Source organism: Artemia sp. Qi Xiang Cuo, unplaced genomic scaffold (genome assembly GCF_049724085.1).
Source record: "Artemia sp. Qi Xiang Cuo unplaced genomic scaffold, ASM4972408v1 HiC_scaffold_3386, whole genome shotgun sequence".
Lineage (NCBI taxonomy): Eukaryota > Metazoa > Arthropoda > Branchiopoda > Anostraca > Artemiidae > Artemia > Artemia sp. Qi Xiang Cuo.
This window is the reverse complement of record NW_028300811.1, coordinates 2596523-2622796: the sequence shown is the minus strand read 5'-3', so window position 1 is coordinate 2622796 and position 26274 is coordinate 2596523. Positions and strand designations below refer to the sequence as shown.

General features: G+C 32.1%; 1 protein-coding gene across 1 annotated transcript in view; it reads right to left on the bottom strand.

Annotated features, from left to right (window-relative positions):
* Positions 1 to 2521: 2521 nt before the first annotated feature.
* LOC148938352 (protein Star-like) overlaps positions 2522 to 26274 on the bottom strand; it is a 51444-nt gene continuing 27691 nt past the window's right edge. Inside the window, exon 2 of the mRNA XM_089107868.1 lies at positions 2522 to 3039. Coding sequence (XP_088963994.1) covers positions 2522 to 3039 — 518 coding nt within the window. The remainder of the gene's footprint in view (positions 3040 to 26274) is intronic.

Sequence of the window (26274 nt, the reverse complement as noted above, 5' to 3'; positions counted from 1 at the left end):
TTCAAGTTGGAAAATGGGTTTAGGATGGACATTAAGAAAGTAACTTGCTCTGAAATGGTCTATGAAAAGTATTTCTTAGTGTTGAGGTATCCAAAAAGCTGTAAAGTATAGTTGTGGGTGAGAAACATAAGTACTTCAAGTTGGAACATGGGTTTAGGAGGGACATTAAGAAAGTAACTTGCTCTGAAATGGTCTTTGAAAAGTATTTATTGGTGTTGAGGTATCCAAAAAGCTGTAAAGTATAGTTGTGGGTGAAAAAGATAAGTACTCAACGTTTGAAAATGGGTTTGGGAGGGACATAAAGAAAGTAACTTGTTCTGAAATTGTATTTGAAAAGTATTTCGTGGTGTTGAGGTATTCAAAAGCTGTAAAGGACAATTTTGGGTGAAAAAGATAAGTACTTCGAGATGAAAAATGGGTTTAGGAGGGACAGTGAGAATGTAACTTGCTCTGAAATGGTCTTTGAAAAGTATTTCTTGGTGTGGAGGTATCCAAAAAGCTGTAAAGTATAGTTTTGGGTGAAAAATATAATTACTCCAAGTTGGAAATGGGTTTAAGAGGGGCAATTTGAATGTTCCTTGCTCTGAAATGGTTTTTGAAAAGATTTTATCGGTGTTTATGTAACCAAAAAGCGGTAAAGTATAGTTGTGGGGTGAGGTTTACAACTTTTACAATATATATATATATATATATATATATATATATATATATATATATATATATATATATATATATATATATATATATATATATATATATATATATATATATATATATATATATATATATATTAATATATGTAACTGGAATACGATGAGATTTTGTCAGACATGTTGTCCCAGCTATCGTGTACAAATTCTCCAGTACTCCCTGGCGGGGTAAGCAAACGTTTTTGGATTTTGTTTGGCTTTGTCGAAGATATATATATATATATATATATATATGTATATATATATATATATATATATATATATATATATATATATATATATATATATATATATATATATATATATATATATATATATATATATATATATATATATATATATATATATATATATATATATATATATATATATATATATATATATATATATATATATATATATATATATATATATATTAATATATGTAACTGGGACACGATGATGAGGATTCTTGTCAGACATGTTGTCCCGTAGTTATCATGTACATAAATTCTCCAGATTACTCCCTGGCGGCAACGTTTTTTGATTTGTGTTTGGCTTTGTCGAAGATAGTGCTAGTAAACTTAAAAACTCTTAGCACATTTTAAATCTTGATGAATGCACATTCTCCTGAAACCAATATGGGTTTCTTTCTTTCAGAAGTTCAGTTATGGCCGTGCACTGAAAATTCTGAAAAGAATTCCTAAACAACCATAAAACTTATTTTTTCAAAATTGTTGAGGAAAACTTTCAATCATCTTGATGAAACTTCACTTGCATGTGTGATACTATATGGCAGTTCTTTCAATGACATTTTTGAGGTTGTTCAGGTATAGCCAGTTTCGTCTATTTAATGTTAGCAAATTAGAGGAATCCCTATGGTTTGAAGTGCTTGTTCATTTATAGTTGACTTGTCTTTAAGGCAATTAGACTATAATTTTCTTGGAAACAAGGATATCCTCACTAAAAGTAAATAATGTCTGTCAAGTAATAAGAGATATTTAGATGATTCTTTTATTTTTAAGCTGTAATTGATAATATAAAAATAAGCAAATAAACGGTAATTGACTCTAGTTAAATGATTACAACTTATAATTATATGATAAATAAATTAACGGTTGTTGTCCAATCTGAATTGACTATGCTTCAAACTTATCCAAATAGTCCCTGAAGATTTCAAAATTTAACATAATAAATTCCTGAGATTTCAGAAGTGCGTTCTTTCGACAGCAAACCAGTAATAAAATATGAAAAAAGATACAAGACAGTAAAAAAAGGCAGCAAGTATAATTTGAAACAGCTTTTGAAAATCAGATAAAAACATGGAAGCTATTATTGAATTTCTGTTTTTTCACTCCTACTAAAGAAATAATGAAAAATGAGAAATAAGAAACATAAGTTGATAAGAAGATGTAAGGTGATAAATCAGTATTCTCCAAACACGTTAAAGTTTTATGGCAGTCATTCATTGCAGTCTAAAATTGTGAGTCTGATAGGAAGGAAGAGGTCTCCAAATTCTTAGTGGAAAGTTTGTAGAATTAGCAGGTAGAATAAGAAAAACAACAATATGCAATGGAAAAACCATATTTTGATAATCAGCCCAAAAAAGGATGTGGTTAGCAGTCTGTTTTAGAGGTGAGAAATGTTAATCCATCCTCTTAGAGAATAAAAGATGACATAATATTTTTTACTAACGTTTCGAGACTTAATCTTTCCTCATTAGGGTCTTTGGGGGATACTCTCTCATAATACCACGTGATAAACTATCCCAGCCCTTTAAAATTCTTTACCGACACCAAAGCTAAATCCCCCTCTACCTGTCAAATTTCTGTTTACATGTCTGCCCAAATAGGTAAGAAAAAATTAAGAAAAGTTTCAAACTCCCTTGTCTCTACTTCAAAATATTTTTTTCCAGTTAAAATATTGAAAATGTCTTTTATGTTTGTCTTTTTTAACCTTTTCTTCTCTTCAGCAAGGTTAAAATATTTATTGTGTATAAAAATATCATCACCAGGATGCATATAATTACGAAAAGTATCATAATAAATATATCCTTTGGAATTCATAAATTTGTGGAAAATATTTCTCCATTCCTCTGTTTTACCATGAATTTCAATTAAAAAAACAGCTATTTCAACCCTATCAAAAGGAATAGTTTTCAAGATTTCGAGTTCAACACCTTCTACATCTAATATAAATAAGTCAAGTCTAGTAATATTAACTGCTAGTAAGATTGAATAAACAGGAAAGCATTCAGCTTGAACCAGATCTCCAGTGATTGAATTTTGCATCTTCAATGCTACGCCTATCATGTTGCCATTAGGAATATGACCAAGTGCTGGATTGACAACTAGAAAAAAATAATTAGATTAATTAGGCTGTAAAATTGAACAAAAGCAAAAGCCAGTATATTGTAATTCTTATGAAAAAAATATATGATGTATAGTTTTAAATCTGTCACTGTTACAATTGTAAAGTACAACACACCATTGTTCGAACACTAGATTCTTTATCGGACAAAACATATGATCAACCAAAAAGCCATTCGAATATGTAATATCTGCATATGTTTTAGGAAATTCTTCATAAGTATGTCCTTGAAAAAAAAATTAAGCTGGTACTTGTGGATGGAAAAAAAAATGTTCAGTCAAGAATTATTTTAATAGCTTAAGAGTTTCAAAACAATGTTCATCTCAATTTTTACTTTCTTCTAGGAAGTAAATTTTGCATAGTACGGACTGGTTTTAGTTGCAATTTTCACCCACTATTTGTTGAATATTTAAGCAGTAAGCAATATATTCAATTTTTCAATTTTTTATTTTTAAACCATCTTCCGAAAAAAAAATTTAAGAAAAGTAAAGTGCTATATCAAACTTAAGACATGCATTTGTTAAGTCATACTACTTCATTCAAACTTAAAAAATCAGATATTTTTACAAAAGAGTAATTTAAAACAACGAAAATTAAAATAAATTATCAAATTATACAAAAAGATATCGACAGATACCAATATATAGGAATGCATTTATTTGTAAAAAAAGTAAAAATAAATTGAATATTCAAATCAAACTAAAAACATTGAGGGTTTATTTGGACAAATATTTGGCTACTGCATTCTTCCCCCTCATCTTACCGCAAAAGCTCTAAAGCCTATTGGATAATTTCCTTTTTATAGAAATCTATGAGTTTTTTGAACAACGTGATTTAATTTTTGAAACATCAACGAAAAATAAAATAAAAGTTGGGTTAGTCACTGTTTTCAATTCGGAAATCCCTATCCAGAGCTTATAATTCCCTTTTGGTAGGTATTTCACATCGAAAATTTTTAACCAGCAGGTGCAATTCCGTTTTGGTAGGTACTTTAATTCGGAAATTTTGTCCAGCATGTGCGATTCCTATTTTCCTCAACGCTGTTGTAATCAATTAGGAAATATTTTTTATTATAGGTATGTTTTAATTAAATTCGCTTGTTAATAAAAGTATGGTTTTATCGTTTTTTACATACAATAAGAAGACATAATGTTTTACATAAGGATTAGACGCAGCCCGTATAATTTTTGTCAATTGTATCATAAAAAGAGGATTTTTCCTTCAGTTAAGTTATCAGTCTCCCAGATTTTGATAGGTTTCATTTGAATAGGCTATCTTCTCTCAAAGTATTTTGAACGAAACTTTAGGGAAGAAACACCCACCTAGCCCCGTTCCATTTAAAGCTAGAAGCTGTTTCTTGCAAGCAGTATTTTTTAAAATTTGGTTCCCGCTGCATAAAACACTCCATTTAAAGCATTCATTTACTTGGTTAAAGGGTAAAACGATAACTGCGGGTTCTTTTTTTAATGCTTCAGGGATTTGGGTTCTTTTTGGCCAATGGTATAGCTATAATCAGTGAGCATTAGATGCAAATCTAATCCTTCAATCCCTTTCATTGCAATCCCAGAACCATTTTGTAAATTTTTATAGCGGTTTGATTATTTTGGAAATACAAAAGTCTAAAACTTCATTGGCATTCCCAGATCAGTCAAATTTCTTCATTTTTGGTGGTAAAACTACTGATTGATCTTCTCTCCCTTATTTAAAGGACAAGATATGTGCAGAAATTATTTTCTTCATTTTTTTAAAGCAATTCTCCTATTGTATGTTTTAACCCTTCTATGCTAGCTCATAGTTTCTCTGCAATACACGAGAAATAAAATTTATACGATCACAAATATCTTTAAAATCTATTTTCTTAAAAAAGGAAATTCGTTCAGTCCTTCCCCCGTTAAACTTCTTTTGCTAAGGTGACATGAGCTAAGAGGATGTGCACTAGCGATTAAAATAAAATAAATAGGGATTAAATATTGATGAATTTTAGAACGCACATTAGAAAGTCTAAACCAAAAAGCCATCTTTGGGGAGGTTTTCGAAAATATATAACCCTTGATTAAATTTAATATATCAAGTATTCTCTTTCATGACGTCATTACCCATCCGCCAGTACTTATAGAAGTTAGCGATTCATTTAGGAGGTGATATCATAATGGAATTTGAAATTTCAATAATTTTTGAAATGACCTGCGTTTTTCATGGTGTGGAAAATCCACAAACCAATATTCTAAGAGTTGTAACAAAATGAAACATATTTCTGGTTTAAAGCTAAACATACAACTAAAAAATGTTTTAAAGTAAAAACACATTTATACACAAAAAACTAAAAAGCAAAATCATAATTTTGCAACCACTAAGTCAATAAAATGAATATCTATGTCAATAAAGTTTATATAAAGAAATTTTCAGATTATGGAGAAGAAAATCCGTACAAGCTTAATGAATCGGTATTTTAAGGGTGGCGTAAATTTAGGGTATAAGGAAGGGCTGAGGTATTAATTTGAAATAACATTTTAATGTTTAAAGGGGTGCTGAACCTAACAAAAGGACTGTACGTTTAACCTGATATTTAGGAAATGTTTTAAAAAATGTTATTCTTATTCTTCATTTGAAATGTCATTTTTCTTGGGTTGATCTGAATATATTTTTGGGATATGAAGAGACCTCATTCAGAGTATTAGAGCCCATAAAATCTCAACTGGAATCAAATATGGTACTACTGGCTCTTGAGATCTCGTTTTGTTTACAAATGAATTAGACCTCATGTAATCAATAGAAATAAATAAGTTAAACCAAAAAGCAAGCTGTTAAAGTAAATAAAAATTACACAATATGATTTTTGTGATGAAATAGTCAATTGAAATTTCCATATATTTTGGCTATAACCCACTGGGCGTCTAAATGGCTCCAAACCTTTAGATATCCAAAAAATATACATATTTTAATCTATTAATTTGAATTCTGTTCCTCATGCTATGGGAATTTTATTCCAAAACATAAATAGCCAAAATCTAAATAGTTAAGAATTAAAGCCAAAACTTTTTTAAAACTATAAAATTTTTAACCTATGAAAATATTCAATGTCATTTAAAATACGAATCGTTTCAATGTCTATGAAGCCCAACAAGATTGGAAATTATGGCAAATAATCAATTCAAACTTAAAAAACTGAAATTAACACTAACTGGAAAATAGCAAGCAACTCTTAGCTTTCAAACAGACAGAAGACCATTTGCCATCTGATGAACATATGTTATATTTCAGTTTTTTGGAGTACCAAATCCCAAATAAATCTAAAATTGCTTAGATTTTCAAGAAAAGAAAATTAATATAGAAGAGAATGTAAATTTTCCATCATTATTTCTTTTCTGTAATCGTGGCTATTGTACAAATTTTGGGTTTTTCAATGTTTTGGAGAATGAAACAACTAATTTAACATTTTTTAGTTTTTTTACTTTAACTTGACTTCAAATATATAAAATAAATTTCACTTAAAACGATCAAAATTTCCTTCTTTTCATAAGAGGGGGAAACTGCCTGCAATTGAAAAATTGAAATAAACAAAAGAAAAAAATCTTCCAAAAATCCTGATTGCTTAAGATTTTCCTTAAAGTCACCGAAAGAATGGCAAACTGACAAGAAAAGTTTTACACACATGTAAAATAACTAAGATTCCAACCTTTTGGTTTGATTTTTATTTTGTGAGAAGTGCCATAGAGGCAAGTATATTTGAGAGCTTGGCGAATAAAAGATATGTAAAATTTCAAAATATGAGAAGCAGGGCATTAATATTTTTCCAATTGCTTAAGGAAAGCTAGGGAAATTTTGGCTTACTTGGTTATATTTGAAATATGTGCTTCCCATTTGAGATCGGAAGGTGTAGTTACTCCTAGAAGTTATTTTTTTGTCATAAGTTCACTTGAAATAATAGACGTAAATGAGGGGACTGTGGTTAGAAAATTGAATGTTAGAATTGTAGAATTAAATGGGTTGACATGCATTTTATTTTTGAGGGCATCTGTTGCAACATCTTCAAGGATTTCTAGCGGAATACTTTTTATATTTTTCATGGCGACCTCTAATAGAGTCATATCATCCACAAATTTCCATCTTAAGGGGATATCTTCTATCAAATTGTTTACCATAACGTTGTATAAGATGGGTCCAGTTATACTACTGTAATCGACCACTTGAGATCGTTGGCTTAAAAATAGTCAGAAAATTTTTACCAGAGAGAGGTCGATTTGGAATTCATGGGAGAGTTTATCAACTAAAAAATTATGGTCAACATAATCGAAAGCCTTTTCTAGGTCAACTGAGATGAGATTAGCCGAACTATTTGGTGTCTTTAGGTTTTTCAGTATTGTGTCATACATATATACTAGATAGTGGAACGTTGACACTTTTGATACATTTCCAAATTGTCGGATTTCAATACGTTCTGCAATTGAGACCTTGGGCCAGTCAGAAAAAATGAAATAATACAGCTTTGTATATAGTGGTGTTAATTTTATTGGTCTAACTTTGTCAAAATTAACCACGGCACCTTTTTTTAGGAACTGGAGTTATATAACCTTGTTTCCAAAGAACCGGGAAATTGCCTGTTTTTTAATCTTGTTAAAAATATCTACCAGATTGGCTCTGAGATTTTATCGGAGAAATCTTTTAAGAGCCGAATCGGAATATCTACGGGGCAGATACTGGTTCTTTTTAATTTTTGGATTTTATTTGTAATCTCAGATTTTGTGATTATTATAAAATTATCTTCAGAGGTTTAGGAGGAAATTCTTTCCAGATTAGGGGTACGTAACGTTGGGAAATCAAACTAAGGTGGCGGTTTATGTCGTTCGCGGTTTTTATAGGAGGCTCATTTAGGTTAAAGTTTGGTTGTTTAGGTTCTTTGCCGAGAATAAGTTCTACTTCCTCATACAATTTTTGCTATTTGGTACTGCATAAGTGATCTATGGGAAACAAAAAATTATAAGGAATTTTGTGATTATGGATAAATTTTTGATATTAGATGAGGATTTTCTTGAGTTATCTTTTTAAAAGGAAGATATTTTCTCGAAAAATAATTGATGACATAATGAGAAATGATTCTCCATCATTGTAGTACTATATGAATCCTTTATGTCGTGGTCAAAACGCATGTACACAATTTATTGACATATTAATCGAAACAAAACAAAATAGTTCTGCTGACCTACAACTAACTGTAGACTATAGTTGACGAATGAATAAATAATTTCCCTATCTTAATCCAAACTCCTACTACTCCGTTCAAAAATAATAATAATAATAACATCAACAATTTAGGATCACATTTTCTTTTATTTATTATAAATATCTTTAACAGAAAAATAGCACTTTACAATTAATCAACAAAATTTTTAATCATCAGAAAAAAAGCAGCAGCACTTTTATTTAACAATAAATATATATAAAACTAGCTTTTTAATCTACATAATATCAACGTTTAAAACACTTGTTTTTGAAAAAAGAAAACAAAAAGGGTACATTTCTAAATCAAGGAAGATACTTTCAGCTTCATGATCCCAAGTATTAAAAAAAGTATTCCATTGTTTAATTCTATCGGAACACTTTATATGTAATACTTTTTCTTCCTTTCTTAAGTGAAACGACCCTTGAACATCATCATTCTCCTATAGGCAAAAACATAAATATTTAAATGATTTTATTTTAGCTATATCAAATCAAAACACCCACCCAAACCCCAGGAAAGGCTACTGAGGCGATCGAAGGCCAGGCCTTAAGAAGTGGGGGATCGCAGAGGTGGGCAAGAGGCACTTTGAAAAAATTTAAAATATTTTAAAAATAACTCTGTTGCATACATAAGCTTTGCTGCTGCAGTTGTTCAACATTGATGGAATCTTCCCACCACCCACCTAGTAGTATCGATGATGATTTTTGTGAATTTATCCTGACTGACTTGTTTTCTATAGTCTATAAATTCAATTCGATCTTAAAGAGAGTATTGTCCAAGGGGAAGTACCTTCACACCACTCTCACGTAAATAGACTTTGTTCAATATGGCTGTCATTGCGTTTTTCTCTACTCTAACTGTGTAGTTTTTAAATTGTAAATAAAGAATCGCCATGAATTTCACCTGTGGTACTAAACTACTATCCACACAGTTTCTATAAGACATTTGTCGAAAATATTTTTTGTACATACTGTGTAGGCACCCCCTTGCACACATGTTTGATATTATAATTGTGTGTTTCCACAGAGTACGCCTTCAGACCTGGAAACACACCATTGGATATTAAATCACTCTCCGTGTCCTAAATTAACATCAACAACTGATTTGGGAGCTTGCGTTTCACTAACTCGCGATAAATGGACTCATTCCCATTGGTAAAATCCATTCGTTAGCTAATGTGCTTAAAGTTTTCTAAATCATTCTGTAAATTTTCGGTTTTAACTTTTAACAAGAGTGAATCTGTGTTTCCATTGTTCAGTTGAACTTCCACCTCTCTCAGCCATTTAACCTTACACACATTGTAAAAGAATGACAACATGAGTTTCATTGAGATTTCTGTTAATGAACTACCACGTGCAATATTTTTTTTAAAACAACATTTCTGTTTTTTCTATTTAGGAGGACCATACTGGAGTCTATGATAGTGAATGATGTGAAGTTGGGGCTGGCATCGATTCAAGCACATTCTTTTTGATTGGTTACAACGTCAGATCAACTCCTGTTTCATACGCTTTGCATATTTTACCTATGGCAGAACTTAAAATGAGTCTATAAAATTTCTTTTTCAACCTTCGTTTTCGCTGGAGAGCGTTTACAGACAAAAAAGTCAATAAACGTTTTCAAATATGGTTTTCCTTCAAATTGGAGGGCTCTATTTATCTTTGTGACCATGAAACCAACGGCTATCATCCATCTCAATAGCAGACGATGTAAAACTCTATTCTGCTTTTGATCAAGGTTGGCAATAAGTTTTTGCTTTGAAGGTGTCCAGTGCATATCTTTATCCTTCACCAAAGATAAACTGTATGGACTCAAAGAGTCCTTGGTGACCGGTCTATTTATGCACGGAAAAACGAAACTTTTACCGAATCATCGTGTTCCACCAGTATTTCACCGTCAATTTCAAAAACTATTCTCGTGATCGATAAATCTTAAAAGTGTGACTGTTTGGGAAATTTGAAGCACAAGGATTTTAACGGCATTTACAATTACTACACGCCAAATAGTATGGAGACATTGCCGAAGGATAAAGGGAATTCATATCCATAAGACTGCATCAAACATTACACCGTCGGCAAAGTTCTGCCTAGTTGGATTAATTTTCATGATACGGTCCCGTGAAAAACGTAACCTCCCCTCACTGATCTTTCTACAAATAAGCGCTGATCTACTTCGGTTATCAAACCTATTACTTCTTTACTGATTTTTAGAATTAAATCCATCATCAGATGAGGAGTTGAAAACAATAACCTAAATTCAACCCAAAATTCCAAATAGATTCTATCCGTGTTCTTACCGACAATGTCCAATAGTGTCAATACATCACTTGCCAAGTACATTTTACAATAATCCCATCCATATAAAAAGATTCAATGGGCGGTAGTTTTACATCACTTAGCTTTGAGATGGAGTTGTAGGAATCATATGCATATAGGCCCTAGCACGTTAATAAATCATACATTTTATCATCTGGAAAGTGCTGTTTAAGGAGGGGGAAACTATCAAAATTGTCGCTTTTGTGTACTTGAATTAATTGGATTAGAGACTTGGGATAAAAAGGAGTCTACAAACCGGATTTTATTCAAAAATGTATATTCGTTATCTAATGTTTTCCATATGAATTCTAAGAATAGCAACTTCTCAGATGATTTGGGTATGATGTCATTCGAATCATAATAGGATTTGGGTATAAAAATAAGTACAAAATACTGTTGACTAACGTTTAAACTGCACGATTGATTGGCCACTCCACGAAAGTTACTACCTTCCAATGATATTTCTTGCCATCAATGATCGTGCCGGCTGACCTTCCCTTTACCCCCTTTCCTCTTATACCCTTTCCCCTTACTCCCTTTCCCAGCTTTACCCTTTTCAAATTTCTCCGTACAAACCCAACATATTTACTCATTTCTTATGGTCTATCTGTCCTCTGGTTATAGAATCATAAGATACTTTGTGTGGCGAAACTGTGAAATTGCCTTACTTGCTGTTATAACAAGTTTAGTCAAGGGTGTGTGCATACAATCCTCCCCACCCAATGTGTCAACTACATCTAACACTTGCGTGATATGATAAGATTTGTTCTTTGATAAGATTTGAATTTAATGAATCATTCACAACTGTGAATTTAGATTTGCAATCTAGCTGATCTTATTACTCTGCAATAGTGAATTTTGGTAATTTTGTAAAACGTAAAATTGCCTTATTACCACTAACTGTTTCCACAGACTGGTATCCATGACGTTTACAGTGTTTCATGTGATCCATTATCTTTAAATCGCTACGAAATCTTGACAGATATATTTGACAATAGTAACACACTCCATGTGTTTTTCCCTCCCTCAAAACCCTACTAATATCTGTAATTGAATTAAAATGTCCATTCGAATCAGGCTCTGTAGGAGGTGTGTAAAGAAGCCATACCCAGTGCTTCACTGGTTCAATCGCCGGAGCCCTCAGTAGAAATATAACCCCCTTCTTATTACTGTGGTCACCCTTGTCAAATTCTGTTTAATATTGTGACACCGTAACACCAATCTATGAATGTTTGTTAGCCCGTTAAAAATATCTAGTCTCTTGAGTGTTACACGCTATTGACCTTTTAAACAACTGAAATCCACTTTAGGAAACTTTGCCTCCACCTCGGCTACCATTAGCTGCAAATTTGTCTAACTTTGTCTTAGTGGCATTATCTTTTAGGGGTTGATATAGTGTTATAAGAAATGCATACATGGACCAATATAACCTTGTTTCGAAACAAATTCATTGCAAACCTTTACATCGTTCCAAATCTGGATTAAATTTTAAAATTATAGCCCCAACCCCCACCCCTTCCCTTCTTAAAATATTTTTTTTAATTGAAATAAATTTACATTTAAATTTTTAATAAGTAAAACCACTGCCCCAATACCCTTCTCATTAAAATTATCTAATTTAGTTACGATACTAGCTATCCATTCCATAAATAAACCCTTATAATTTTTTCAAATCGGGATGAAGGACTAACATTTCAGTGCGCAGGAAATTTGAATAAACTCCAACGGTATTTTCATTTAAATAAAATATTTTGAGTGTTATTGACACATTGATACTGTCCCAACTCCCCTAAACCTGAATTTATCGGACAAGAAGGGCTCGAATCTTGCCCATATATAAATGTACAATGTTTATAGGGTCTGTTATAATGTCCCCAGCTATTAATGAAATACAAGGATCACCGAATATACCCGTAAAAATATCTATAGTGTGAAATCAAGATTTTGTTTAATAAAATTCAGGTAATGTTGGGGATATTTTCATATCCCCATTACCTCTACCACCACTCAGTTAAATCTCAACAAGATTCCGTACCCTATTATAAGTACCCTTTCCGTACCATTATAAGTCATTGCCAACTGATGGTAAGTCGATAACTCGAGAATCACCTTGAAATTTCAATTGTGCTGTGAATATTGTCATATCCTCAATCGGATTACGTGACCTTTGAGTGGATAGGGGTGATAAATCTTCGATGCTAATCTACAATAATTGAATATATTTTTATGTTAAATTACTACTGTTTTTAGATAGTTGAAAAATGGATTATTAATGAGCTCTATTTTCATTTAAAACACATACTAAATAAAAATAAATATTTTCCATCGGCTCCACCCCTCCGTTGGTTTTTTCTGCAATTATCCGTGGCCTAATGCGTGCCCTAAACTACTTGATTTTATATCAAATTACTAAGATAAGAGAAGATCCACCCTCTGATGAAAAGCAGAGTATAATTTTTTGGGGGCGGGGGGAGCATCCCATCCCTTATTTTTATTCTAAAATCAGCAATTACTTAATGTATGCCCAAGACTAATTGATTTTAGTTCAAACTATTAGCATAAAAGAATATTCGATCTTTGGTGCAAAGCATATCATAATTTTTTTTGGCCCCACCCTCCCTTTTTTCCCCCTACAATTATTAATGGTTTATTATATGCCAAAGACTACTTGATTTTAATTCAGATTATTAGCACAAAATGATTAGATCTCTTATGAAACGCATATCAGAAAATTTAACAAATTTAGAAACTCAAAGAGCCAATACAGGTTCGATATTTTTTTGTTAGTCTGTCATAACCTAGGTTCACCTTCCTATGTTTTTCTATATGCATCAAAAAATTTACTTAAAATTATGTCAGCAGATCAATCTTCGTTGGAGGGGTTCATAACATAGAGCTTGGTGTCCATGGGAGGAGCATGATTGGGTTGCCAATGGAGTGTGGATGGGCTTGCACCTTCATTTTCCTGCTCATGCAACTTGGATGAACCTAAAATCTCAACAAAGAGGTCAGGTTTTGTTGAGCCGGCATGTATAATGACACTAGGCCATTATTCACGCGTATGCTGGACATTTTCATGAAAGGGACTAAGTTTTCACATTGTATAGCTGATTTCGTTGCAAAACCATCCTCAATCTTTTTCCAACTTTTGGGAGAATCTTGCTCAGAATTTTTCTTACAAATAAATAAAATTTTGGCCTTTCATTGAATAAAAGCTACTTAGTCATATGTTAGACATGTCATAGGAAACGATATTAACTATATATATATATATATATATATATATATATATATATATATACACACACACACACACACACACACACACACACACACACACACACACACACACACACACACACACACACACACACACACACACACACATATATATATATATATATATATATATATATATATATATATATATATATATATATATATATATATATATATATATATATATATATATATATATATATATATATATATATATATATATATATATATATATATATATATATATATATATATATATATATATATATATATATATATATATATATATATATATATATATATATATATATATATATATATATATATATATATATATATATATATATATATGTGTGTGTGTGTGTGTGTGTGTGTGTGTGTGTGTGTGTGTGTGTGTGTGTATATATATATATATATATATATATATATATATATATATATATATATATATATATATATATATATATATATATATATATATATATATATATATATATATATATATATATATATATACATATATATATATATATATATGTGTGCAACTGAGTAATATACATATCACTAATTAGAAGACAGGACTTATACTGAGGGGGAATGTATCCAAAGAGATAAAATTGTCTCTAATATGCCAAGGAAAAGTACCAATTACTAAAGAATAACGGAAATGAAGATTAATTATTTGAATTGTTTTAGTTGAAATTCACGCATCCGCATATGTATTAGAAATCAGAAAAAATTGAGAATTTAGTTTAAACTTTAATCACAAATCTATTACTCAGTATTTGGTAGACGCTACCACAAAATTAATTAAAGCTGTTTATGTCTTATAGTGACCACATCAAAGGAATGAACAACTTATTAAAGAAAGAAAACAAATTCCTGGTATTTAAATGATCTATTGATCTTGTGATTTTTCCATCGTTCGGCAACCCTGTACGGAATAAACGGTCATTATTTTTATCCTTCTACTGTAAATATAACTGTATATAACTTATTAAAGAAGGAAAACAGCTCCTGTTGTTTTAATAATCTAGTGATCTAGTGATTTTTCATCGACTGGCAACCCTGTCCGGAATAAACAGTCATTATTTTTTACCCTCCTACTGCAATATGCCTGTATATAACTTATCAAAAGATAGAAAACAATTATAATTCTATGGCTGTATTAACTTATTAAAGGAAAGAAACCAAATTCCTGTTATTTAGATAATCTAGTGATACAGTGATTTTTCATCGACTGGAAACCCTGCATGGAATTGACAGTCATTATTTTAACCTCTTTCTGCAATATGCCTTTATATAAATTATAAAGGAAAGAAAACAATAATAATTCTATACCTGTATATAACTTATTAAAAGAAAGACAAAAATTCTGTTATTCAAACAATCTAGTGATTTAGTGATTTTTCATCGACTGGTAACCCTGCACGGAATGTACATTCACTATTTTTACCCTTTTATTTCAATATGCCTGAATATAACTTATTAAATAAAAGTAAACAATTATAATTCTATACCTGTATTTAACTTATTAAAATTAAGAAAAACAAATTTCTGTTATTGAAATAATTTAATGACCTAGTGATATTTTATCAAGTGACAACCCTGCACAGAATAAACAGTCATTATTTTCAACCTCATGACTACCGGATTTCGTTAGCGTATTTAAGTATGTCCACTGGCTAGATGCTAAACAGAAAATTCCGATTTAATGTATGCTATATGATCCCGTAACCTCATATTTTATGCATAACTAACGAGTAAAAATTTCAATATTTGACGACACTAAGTTTAAAAGTCAGTTTAATATAGGCTATCGCGAAGTAGGCCAGTAAAAAATTATAATGTGCTATGTAAAATTAATTTATATATGACTCTTAATAGGATACTTGTAATATTAAAAAAGTTATAAAAAAGTACTCACAATTTCTATTTTATAATTTGTCGTATTTGAATGCAATATTCTATAGATTTGAATTTAACGTTCAGAGTGAATAAATTTCTATAGCTTCTGATGCAATATTCAAACTGAGATAATTTTCTATTGAGCTATGAATTATATATATATATATATATATATAGTTAAAATAAGAACCGACATTTTCTAATTTGAATATATTAACCTATAGGTTACATACTTGAACTTTTATTTATCGTCATGGAAAGGCAGTGTGGTCTCCGAAATTATCTATGGAACAATTTTACTAATTCAGGGGTCTTACATGCGTATGATTTACCATTTGATCGGTTTAAATAGTGTTCAAGTCGCCTTATGATGTTCAGAATGGAGTCCAGTTGTCTCCCTCAGGCTGCACCCAGTATGGCATTAACATCCACTATTGAATTAGTTTATTTGAGAACTATAGGAGCTGTATGAAACGTGGAAGAAACTCATGAAAGAATACAACATTGATTCAAATCATCAGAGACTCATTAAAGAGACTTCATTCGAAGGATAGAGTTATATGCTCCACCCTAGAGAGAGGTACTGGAAAGAAATTATCTTATAACAAAATAGTAGGGAGAAAGGGACTTAAGACTTAATTAATCATCAGTTGAATTTAATATTGATTTTTTCAATTATTGAACTTTCAAAAGTTACTTTTTCTGCTGGCTGGGAATTAAGAATAGTCAACTCATTTTGACTTCATTTCTAATCAGCCGATTCCAATAAAGTATTCTTTTAAATCACTGTCTTGTTAACATTGAATGCAGAAAAAAAGGAAAACCGTCAAATATATTGTTAAACTGTACAAAATTCTTCACAGAATTAAAAGAGAAGAAAACATTATCAATCTAGGACTACTCAGTCATAGATACACTTTCTGCAATGCAAACTATGCACAAGGTATGATCAGAACTGATATCAAATCTAACATCGCTTAAAATGCAAGGTAAAAAATCACGTTGATATTTTCCATTATCAAAAGCTCAAATGCACCAGTTCATTTTGTCTCCTAAAGATTACTGAGGAGTTGAAAAAATGATGGGATCAGATAAGGTTTAATTGCAGGTAGGTATATATTACCACAAATGTGAGAAAAAGCCAAGACAGATTAGCCTGAGTAAGAGGCAAATCCTAGAGTATCCATCCTAGAGTAAAATCAAGGTAGATAGTCATTGGATAAGTGTAATTCAAACAGACGTCGAGTTTCTATGAGGCATTTAATGGCAATTGGAGACCCCAAATAAAAGGATTTCAAAGATTTATGACTGACCATGTCCACAGAACTTTGAAGAAAATTGGGCAGATGAGGCTGTTCTCATTGTATAAGCCAATATAATTTAAGAATCCAAAAATCAACAAACTAATTTTGAATTTATCTCTCTCAATTCAACATTAGTATTTTTGAAATTTAATAATTTTCCCTGAGAGACCAAAGAGGCCGGTATTATGGGATTAAAGATTTTCTTGTTAATGCCTCTAAAAATGCGTTCGCCGCAAAATTGTGTGTATAAGAGATTTAAAAGAGATTTATAGAAGTTGGAAGAATCCAAGACTGATAAATGAAAACCTCTAACAAAAAATTTAAAAATTGACGAGTTACAAAATAAGCAGCAAAATATTAAAATGATTAATGGCACGACTAATTGGATCCGGAGAAGAAAAACTAGCGATGATTCTAAAGATATGCCTAACACAACCGGTGTTTCACCCCAAAATGAAGTTTCATTCAAAGAATAAAATTTTGAGGTATCTCATAATTAGATAAAACCTGTTTCATATGATACCAAATTCAAAATCCATAGTCATGAATACTATAAACGATTACTAAGGAGCCACCCCAATACACCCGAAATTGAAAACATTGAATTCATAGGAAAGATAAAAATGATCGATTGTTTGCCATAATATAGTAAAATTTTATCTGTCAACATTTTAATATTTCTGGAATTTAAGTAGAATATAAAAGTCCTTTATCGTGATAAAATTTTTTCTCATTGTTTTGTTTTAAAGAAACTCGCCAATGTTATTTTTTTAGATTTCAATTCATCTTTGAGCACCTTACCTTTTTTTTGTATTCCTATTTTTTAATGTCGAAGTTACTAGTAAAAACATTAGAAGGTAAATCGATACTCAAAATAGAAATCAATCACCGAAAAACTCGCCCAAAAATTTTAACCTCGTTAAAACTCCTTTAAACTACAAATTAAACTACCAAAAACCATCTCAAGTTGTCAAAAATTCAACTAGCACAGCAATTCATTGCGGAAATTTAGTTTCACGAAATTAAATCTCTCGAGTCAATACAGGAAACTAAGCAACACAAAACTCACCACACATATGTGAAAACACAGTTTACTCAATAATTTATTACAATGCAGAAATCTAGACAAAAAAATTAATTAATCCACCAAAAGCGAGCAAAAATTTAAGAATATCCACTTTTATCATCGTAAGACTCGATTTAAAAATATCGAAATCTCGCGTGTTAAAAGCATTTTAACAAATTTTTACCCGCTCGATTAAATACAGTAAAACCCTGAAATGGGAAACTATGCTTGCTTATATGAAAAACCATATACGACGGAAATTCTCACCACAAACGCCTAAAAAATAGTTCAAAACGGTTAATTTTCAATAAATTAAATATTTGGTCAAGAAATATAGAATTACTAATTATTATTAGATTTTCACATTCCTGAATTTTGTTTAAAGAAGTTAGCATAATTTAAAATTTCAGTTCTGTTTTCACCCTCTTTCAAAAGCTGTAGAGGAAATTCACATTTTATTCATTTTTTGTTGTGATATTTTAATTTTTTTTTTTCAATTTTTGTCAAAGAAATTATAATTTTCAATATATTTTTTCAGTATCAGGATATTCAGGATATCTGTTACGTTTTCCACTTATTTTGTCTGGTGAAATTGGCCGATACAAGTAGTGGTGTCTTCATAGATTTGACCTGGGCCCACCCTCTTCGAATCCAAATCCGGACACTTTTTTTAAGTTCTAGGTATTAGGCTGTTACCTGGAAGCCCTGTTATGTCACGGCAGCCATAGGAACATTAATATTGGATGCTATTGTTGGTTATGTTTGTTGGTTGTGTGGTTTGTTGGTTGTTGGTTATGTTTATTGGTTTTTGGATGTTGGTTTTATTTTTTGTTTGATAGCTGTGTTTGTTGGTTATGTTTGTTGGTTATAGTTGTTGGTTATGTTTGTTGGTTATGTTTGTTGTCGGTTATGTTGGTTATGTTTGTCGGTTGTTGGTTGGTTATGGCTTTTGGTTGTTTGTTATGATTGTTGGTTGTTGGTTATGTTGGTTATGATTAATTTTAGTTGATTGTTTGTTATGTTTGTTGGTTATGATTAATGTTTGTTGGTTGTTGGTTATGGTTATTGCTTATGTGTGTTGTTTGTTGGTTATGTTCAACCATTTTGAACGTAAACAGGTAGTATAATGTTTGCTACCCTTTTACATACTAGTGGGTGATACTGGTGGCATTAAGCTGAAATCAATACGTCTATTCTTTGTCTAGCTACCACCGTTGTCATCAAATCAATGTTTCTACTGAATGTGCTAGTACTTTCAAATATCGATTGAAAATCTTCATCTTCTTCCTTTAATGTTAATGATGATGATAAACCGGCTCTATAATCTATTAATTTCTTTAGAATTTGCTAATCATAGGGAGTTTAATAGCACTGCCTAAGTAAAGAACGATGCTGGCACAATGTTTTTTTTTTCTTGGTCTTAGAACAGAACACTTCGTATCGAAGGAGTTGTCGTAAAAACTTTGAAAAGGGCTCAATCGACTGGAAATTGGAGTGGCTAGTGCCCTTTCAATAGTCAAAAGTGATTAGAGGGCAACTAGCCCCCCTCCTCCATGCCAATCATTCCCCCAAACACATTTTATCAAAATTTAGCGATAGCCATTTCATTCAGCGTAGTTGATTTCCAGAAAGAATATATATTTATATATAAACACGATGTTCGCACAATGTATTATTTATTATTTTTTTTCCTAAAGACCATGGCACTTCGTATCGAAGAAGTTGTCGTAGAAATTTCGAAAAGGGCTGATTCAATTGGAAATTGGAATAGCTTGTGCCCTTTTAAATAGTCAAAAGTAATTGGAAGGCAACTAGCACCCCTTCCAAGCCCACCATTTCCCGAAACACATCCATCCAAAATTTTGAGACAGTTATTTTGTTCAGCGTAGTTGATTTCCAGATAGAAATTATGTCTTTGAGGAGGAAACTCCCTCAGAGCCCTCAGGGCAAGGGTTGTAAGTTATGCCCTAGAGACAAATAAGGTTTTTATAGAAGGTGTTGTCGTAGAAACTTCAAAAAAGGCTCATTCGATTGGAAATTCAAAGTGCTAGTGCCCTTTTTAATAGTCAAAAGTTATTGGGAGGCAACTAACCCCCCTCTCACACCCATCTTTTCCCCAAAAACATCCAATCAAAATTTTAAGATATCCATTTTGTCCAACGTAGTTGAAAGTTCTGGAAATTAGGTCTTTGAGGAGGATAACCCCCCCCCCATAGCCCTCAGGGCAATGGTTGTAAATTATGCCCTGGGGGCATATGAGGTTCTTATAGAACGCTTTGTCCTACTAGCTTCAAAAAGGGCTCAATCAATTGGAAATTGAAATGGCAAGTGCCCTTTTTAATAGTCGAAAGTGATAGGGAGGCAAAGAACAACCCTTCCACGCCCAACATTTCCCAAACTCATCCAATCAAAATTTTAAGTTAGTTTTTTTGTTTCACGCAGTTTAAAGTTCAGGAAATTATACCTTTGAGCAGGACACTCCCCCCACAGTCTTCAGAGCAAGGGTTATAAGTTATGCCCTGGGGGCATATAAGTTTTTATCAAAATCTTTGTCCTAAATGGCTTGAAAAAGGGCTCATTCAATTGGAAATTCAAAGTTCTAGTGCCCTTTTTAATAGTCAAAAGTGATTTGAGGGTAACTAATACCTCTCATGACCACCTTTTCCCCAAACACATCCAATTAAAACTTTTACATAGTCGTTTTGTTCAGCGTAGTTTATTTCCAGATAGAAATTTTGTTTCAAAGGAGGACACTCCCCCACAGCCCTCAGGGCAAGGGTTGTAAGCTATGACCTGGGGGCATATAAGGGTTTTATAGAAAGTGTTGTCAAAGAAACTTCAAAAAAGACTCATTCGATTGGAAATTCAAAGGGCTAGTACCCTTTTGAATAGTCGAAAGTGATTGGAGTGCAACTAACCCCCTTTCACGCCCAGTTTTTCCCCAAACAAATCCAATAGAAATTTTAAGATGTCCATTTTGTTCAACTTAGTTGAAAGTTCAGGAAATTAGGTCTTTGAGGATGACAATTTCCCCCACAGCCCTCAAAGCAAGGGTTTTAAGTTATGCCTTTGGGGCATATTAGGTTTCTATAGATCGCGTTGTCGTAGAAACTTCAAAAAGGGCTCTTTCGATGGGAAATTGAAATGGCTAATGTCCATTTTAATAGTCAAAAGTGATTGCAAAGCAACTAACACCCCTTTCATGCCCACCATTTGCCCAAAAACATCCAATTGAAATTTTGATATAGCCATTTTTTCACACAGTTTAAAGTTGAGGAAATTATACCTTTGATTAGAACACTCCCCCCACAGTCTTCAGGGCAAGTGTATACCCTGGGAGCATATAAGTTTTTACTGAAATCTCTGTCAGAGAAACTTGAAGAAGAGCTCATTCGATTGGAAATTCAAAGGGCTAGTGCTATTTTCAATGGTCTCGAAAGTGATTTGAGGGCAACTACCTCCCCTCTTTGGCCTACCTTTACCCCAAAAAAATCAAATCAAAATTTTTAGATAGCCAATTTATTCAACGTAGTTGAAAGTTTTGGAAATTAGGTCTTTAAGGATAACAATGCCTCCAACCCCACAGCCCTCAGGGCAAGGGTCGTAAGTTATGCCCTGGGGGTATATAAGGTCCTTATAGAAAGTGATGTTGTAGAACCATCAAAAACGGCTTATTCAATCAAAAATTGAAAGGGCTAGTGCCCTTATAATAGTCCAAAAAGATTGAAGAGTAACTAACCCCTGTCTCACGCCCACCAATTCTCCAAACACATCCAATCAAAATTTAGAGATATCCTCTTTGTTCAACGTAGTCGAAAGTTCTGGATATTAGGTCTTTTAGGATGATAACCACATCAGAGCCCTCAGTGCAAGGGTTTTAAGTTATATTTTTAATAGTTGAAAGTGAGTGGAGAGTGATTAACCTCCCTCTCACGTCCACCATTTCCCCAAACATATTCAGTCAAAGTTTAGAGCCATTTTGTTCAACGTAGTTGAAAGTTCCAGAGATTATGTATTTAAGGATGACAAACCCTCCAGAGCCCCCAGGGCAAAGGTTGTAAGTTATGCCCTGGGGGCATATAAGGTTTTTATAGATAGAGTTGTCGTAAAAACTTTAAAATGGGCTTATTCACTTGAAAAGTGAGACGGCTAGTGCCCCTTTTAATATTTTAAAGTGATTGGAGGGTAAACAACCCCCCTCTCACGCCCATTATTCCCCCAAACCCATCAAATCAAAATTTTTAATAGCCATTTTTTTCAACGTTGCAGAAAGTTCTGGAAATAAGGTCTTTGAGGATGACCCCCCCCCAGCCCTTAGGTCAAGGGTTTTAGGTTATGCCCTGGGGGTATGTAAGGTTTTTATTGAAAGTTTTGTCCTAGAAACTTCAAAATGGTTCATTTGATTGGAAATTGAAAGGGCTAGTGCCTGTTTTAATAGTTGAAAGTGATTGGAGAGCGATTAACGACCTTCTCACGCCCACCATTTTCCTGGACACATCCAACCAAAATTTTGAGATAGCCATTTTGTTTAACGTAGTTGAAAGTTCTGGAAGTCAAGTCTTAGAGGATGACATCCACCCTCACAGCGCTTAGAGTAAGGGTTGTAAATTATGCCCTGGCGGCATTATAGAATAGGCGTTTATAGAAAACGTTGTCTTTCAAACTCAAAAAGGGCTCATTCGATTGGAAATTGAAAGGGTTTTTGCCCTTTTTGATATTTGAAAGTTATTGGAAGGCTTGACTTTTTTATAGTGTTTAGAACAGGGAACTTTGTATTGAAGGAGTTACCTTAGGAACTTTGACAAGGGCTCACTCGATTAAAAATAAAAAGGGCTGATGCCCTGAAAACCCCTATGCATTCCCAAGGCGAAAATAGAATTTTCTCTTTACGGAAAAAAATACAAATGAATGTGCATAGTCAGTTTAATATGCACATACTGATATTTAGTAATCAAAATTTTAATTTTATTTGATTTATTAAAGTTATAAAAGTAAAAAAAAAAAAATTCTAGTAAAGTGCCAATTATGTTCTGGCCTTCGGAAGGCATAGGGGTTTTGACCCCAACTTATGTTAATTTCTGCTCGTTTTGAGTTTGAATCGGTCATTTATTGTAATTTCTGTTCGTTTTGGGTTTCATTTATTTATCGATGCTTATTTGTGGTAGTTTCACGCTTGGTAGATTATTTGATTTTATATTTGTTCATTTTTTTAATGGAGTTCTTTACTTTTCTTTGAAAAACTTATTTTGTGAAAAAGTTTTTTTTAATTAATTTATCATAAAACTTTTCGGGAAGTTTAATGTATTTAATAAGTTATATAGATGATTGTCAAGTGATAAAATTCCTTTACAATTTGTAACCATATTATAAATTGAATCAAGTAGATTATAACTTTTCCCTTGAATTATAATTCGTTTCCCATTGCTATTCACTTGAGTGTGATCTTGACCACTTTCAATGAAATATGTTAAGACTCTTTATCTTTGTTCACGATAGCGAACGTGGCAGTAGATTTGCAACACTTGACACTATTTAATTCAATTCCTCCTCCTTTGATTCTGTTATTTTTCGAGCAGCAAAATCTTGAAGAGATGTTTTCTTTTTGTAATCAATGACACTTACATTGAGTGGTCTTACAAGATACGGTTTATGTTTGTCCACTCGGTTATGATTCTTGGTTGTTGGTTATGTTGGTTATGATTAATATTTGTTTCTTGTTGGTTATGTTTGTTGGTTATGATTAATGTTTGTTGGTTATTTTTTTGGTTGTTGCTTAAGTTTGTTGGTTATGTTTGGCCGTTGTTGGTTATGTTTGTTGGTTATGATTGTTGGATATAACTTTTGGTTATGTTTGATAGTTATGTTTGTTGGTTGCTGGTTATGACTGTTAGATGATGGTTTGTATATATTTGATAATAAATGGAGTTACTAGCCAATGTCACCCCTGTTTCTGTTTTCACCACGATGTTTTTCTATTAATTAATTTTAAAAAAAACTTTTTCCACAAAATAAATTTTTCAAAGAAAAGTAAAGAACTCCGTTAAACAAAAAATGAGCAAAAATAAAATCAAATAATCAACCAAGCATGAAACTACCACAAATCAGCATCGATAAATAAATGAAACCCGAAATGACCAGAAATTACAATAATTAACAAAGTCAAACTTAAAACGAGCCGAAATTAACATAAGTTGGGCGCAAAATCCCTATGCCTTCCCAAGGCCAGAAAAAACTTGGCACTTTACTGAAAAAATAAATTTTTTTTTACTTTTATAACTTTAATAAATCAAATAACATTAACATTTTGATTACTAAATATCAGTATATGTATATTAAACTGACGATGCACATTCATTTGTCTTCATTTGCACATTCATTTGTGCAAAATATAAATTTTTTTTACTTTTATAACTTTAATAAATCAAATAATATTAACATTTTGATTACTAAATATCAGTATATGTGTATTAAACTGACAATGTATATTCATTTGTATTTTTTCAGTAAATTGCAAATTTTGTTCTGGCATTGGGAAGGCATAGGGGTTTTGCGCCTAACTTATGTTAATTTCTGCTCATTTTGAGTTTAACTCGGTTAATTATTGTAATTTCTGTTCGTTTTGGGTTTCATTTATTTATTGATGCTGATTTGTGGTAGTTTCACGCTCGGTAGATTATTTGATATTATTTTTGCTCATTTTTTGTTTAATGAAGCTCTTCACTTTTCTTTGAAAAACTTATTTTGTGGAAAACTTTTTTTAAATTAATTTCTGTTCGTTTTATATTCACATAGTCTTTTCAGGGGAAAAGAAAATAATACTTAAAATCTTTTCGTTTTTTAAGACTTTATAGTTTGGCCTGCAATTTGTGTTAGAAAAAATTTCAGCAATTTTTAACAACATACACCCTTTTAAAAATCTGGACACAAATAGTACTGTTTAATTTAGTTTCATACGTCCTCTAGTTGACCTGGAATAGAATACTTGATACTATTTGCGAAAAAATCTGTTTAATTTCTTTGATTGCTTTGATACACTTACGCTATTTTGATTTTGTTAAATTTTAAGAGAAGAATTGGGAGGGTTGGCGTAAGAGGATGGGCATGGGAGGTTGGGAGTGGATGGGGGATTAGTTGCCATCATATCATTTTTGACTATTAAAAAGGGCATCAGCCCTTTCTATTTTCAATCGAATGAGCCTTTTTCGACGTTCCCACGACAACTATTTCGATAGGAAGTGCCCTGGTCTAAACAACAACAACAACAAAAAATAATACATTATATCTACTTCGATCTTTACTATAAAAATGTCAAGCCTTCCAATCATTTTCGACTATTTAAAAGGGCACTAGGGCTTTTGATTTCCAATTCAATGAGCCCTTTTGGAAACGACAACGCTTTCTATAAACACCTTATATGCCCCCAGGGCATAAATTGCAACCCTTACCCTAAGGTCTTTTAGGGTGGTTGTCATCCTCTAAGACCGAAATTTCCAGTTTCAATCACGTTAAACAACATGGCTATTTCAAAATTTTGATTGGTTATGCTTGGGGAAATTGTGGGCGTGAGGGGGTGTTAGTTGCCTTTCAATCAGTTTTGACTATTAAAAAGGGCACAAGCCATTCAAATTTGCAATTGAATGAGCGCTTTTTGAAGTTTCTATGACAACTTCTTCGATACAAAGTGCCCTGCTCTAAAGGGGAAAATTAATAAATAATACATTGTGCCAACTTCGTTCTTATATGCCCCCAGGGGTCTAACGTAAAACACTTACCCAGAGGGTTGTGGGGAGTGTCTTCCATTTTACTTAGTCCCCGTTTCTTGTCTCGTTCTTGAGTGTCCCCGTTCTTTACTTAGGCAGCGCGATCCTGCTGCCTATGATTTGTACAATAACTTTCTATATAAACCTCATTTGCCCCCAGGGCATAACTTGAAACCCTTGCACTGAGGGGGTTATCATCCTAAAAGACCTAATTTCCAGAACGTTCAACTACGTTGAACAAATTGGATATCTCAATATTTTGATTGGATTTGTTTTGGAAAGTGGTGGGCGTGACTTTCCATTTCCAATTGAATGAGCCCGTTTGAATTTTCTACGACAGCGCTTTCAATAAAAACTTTATA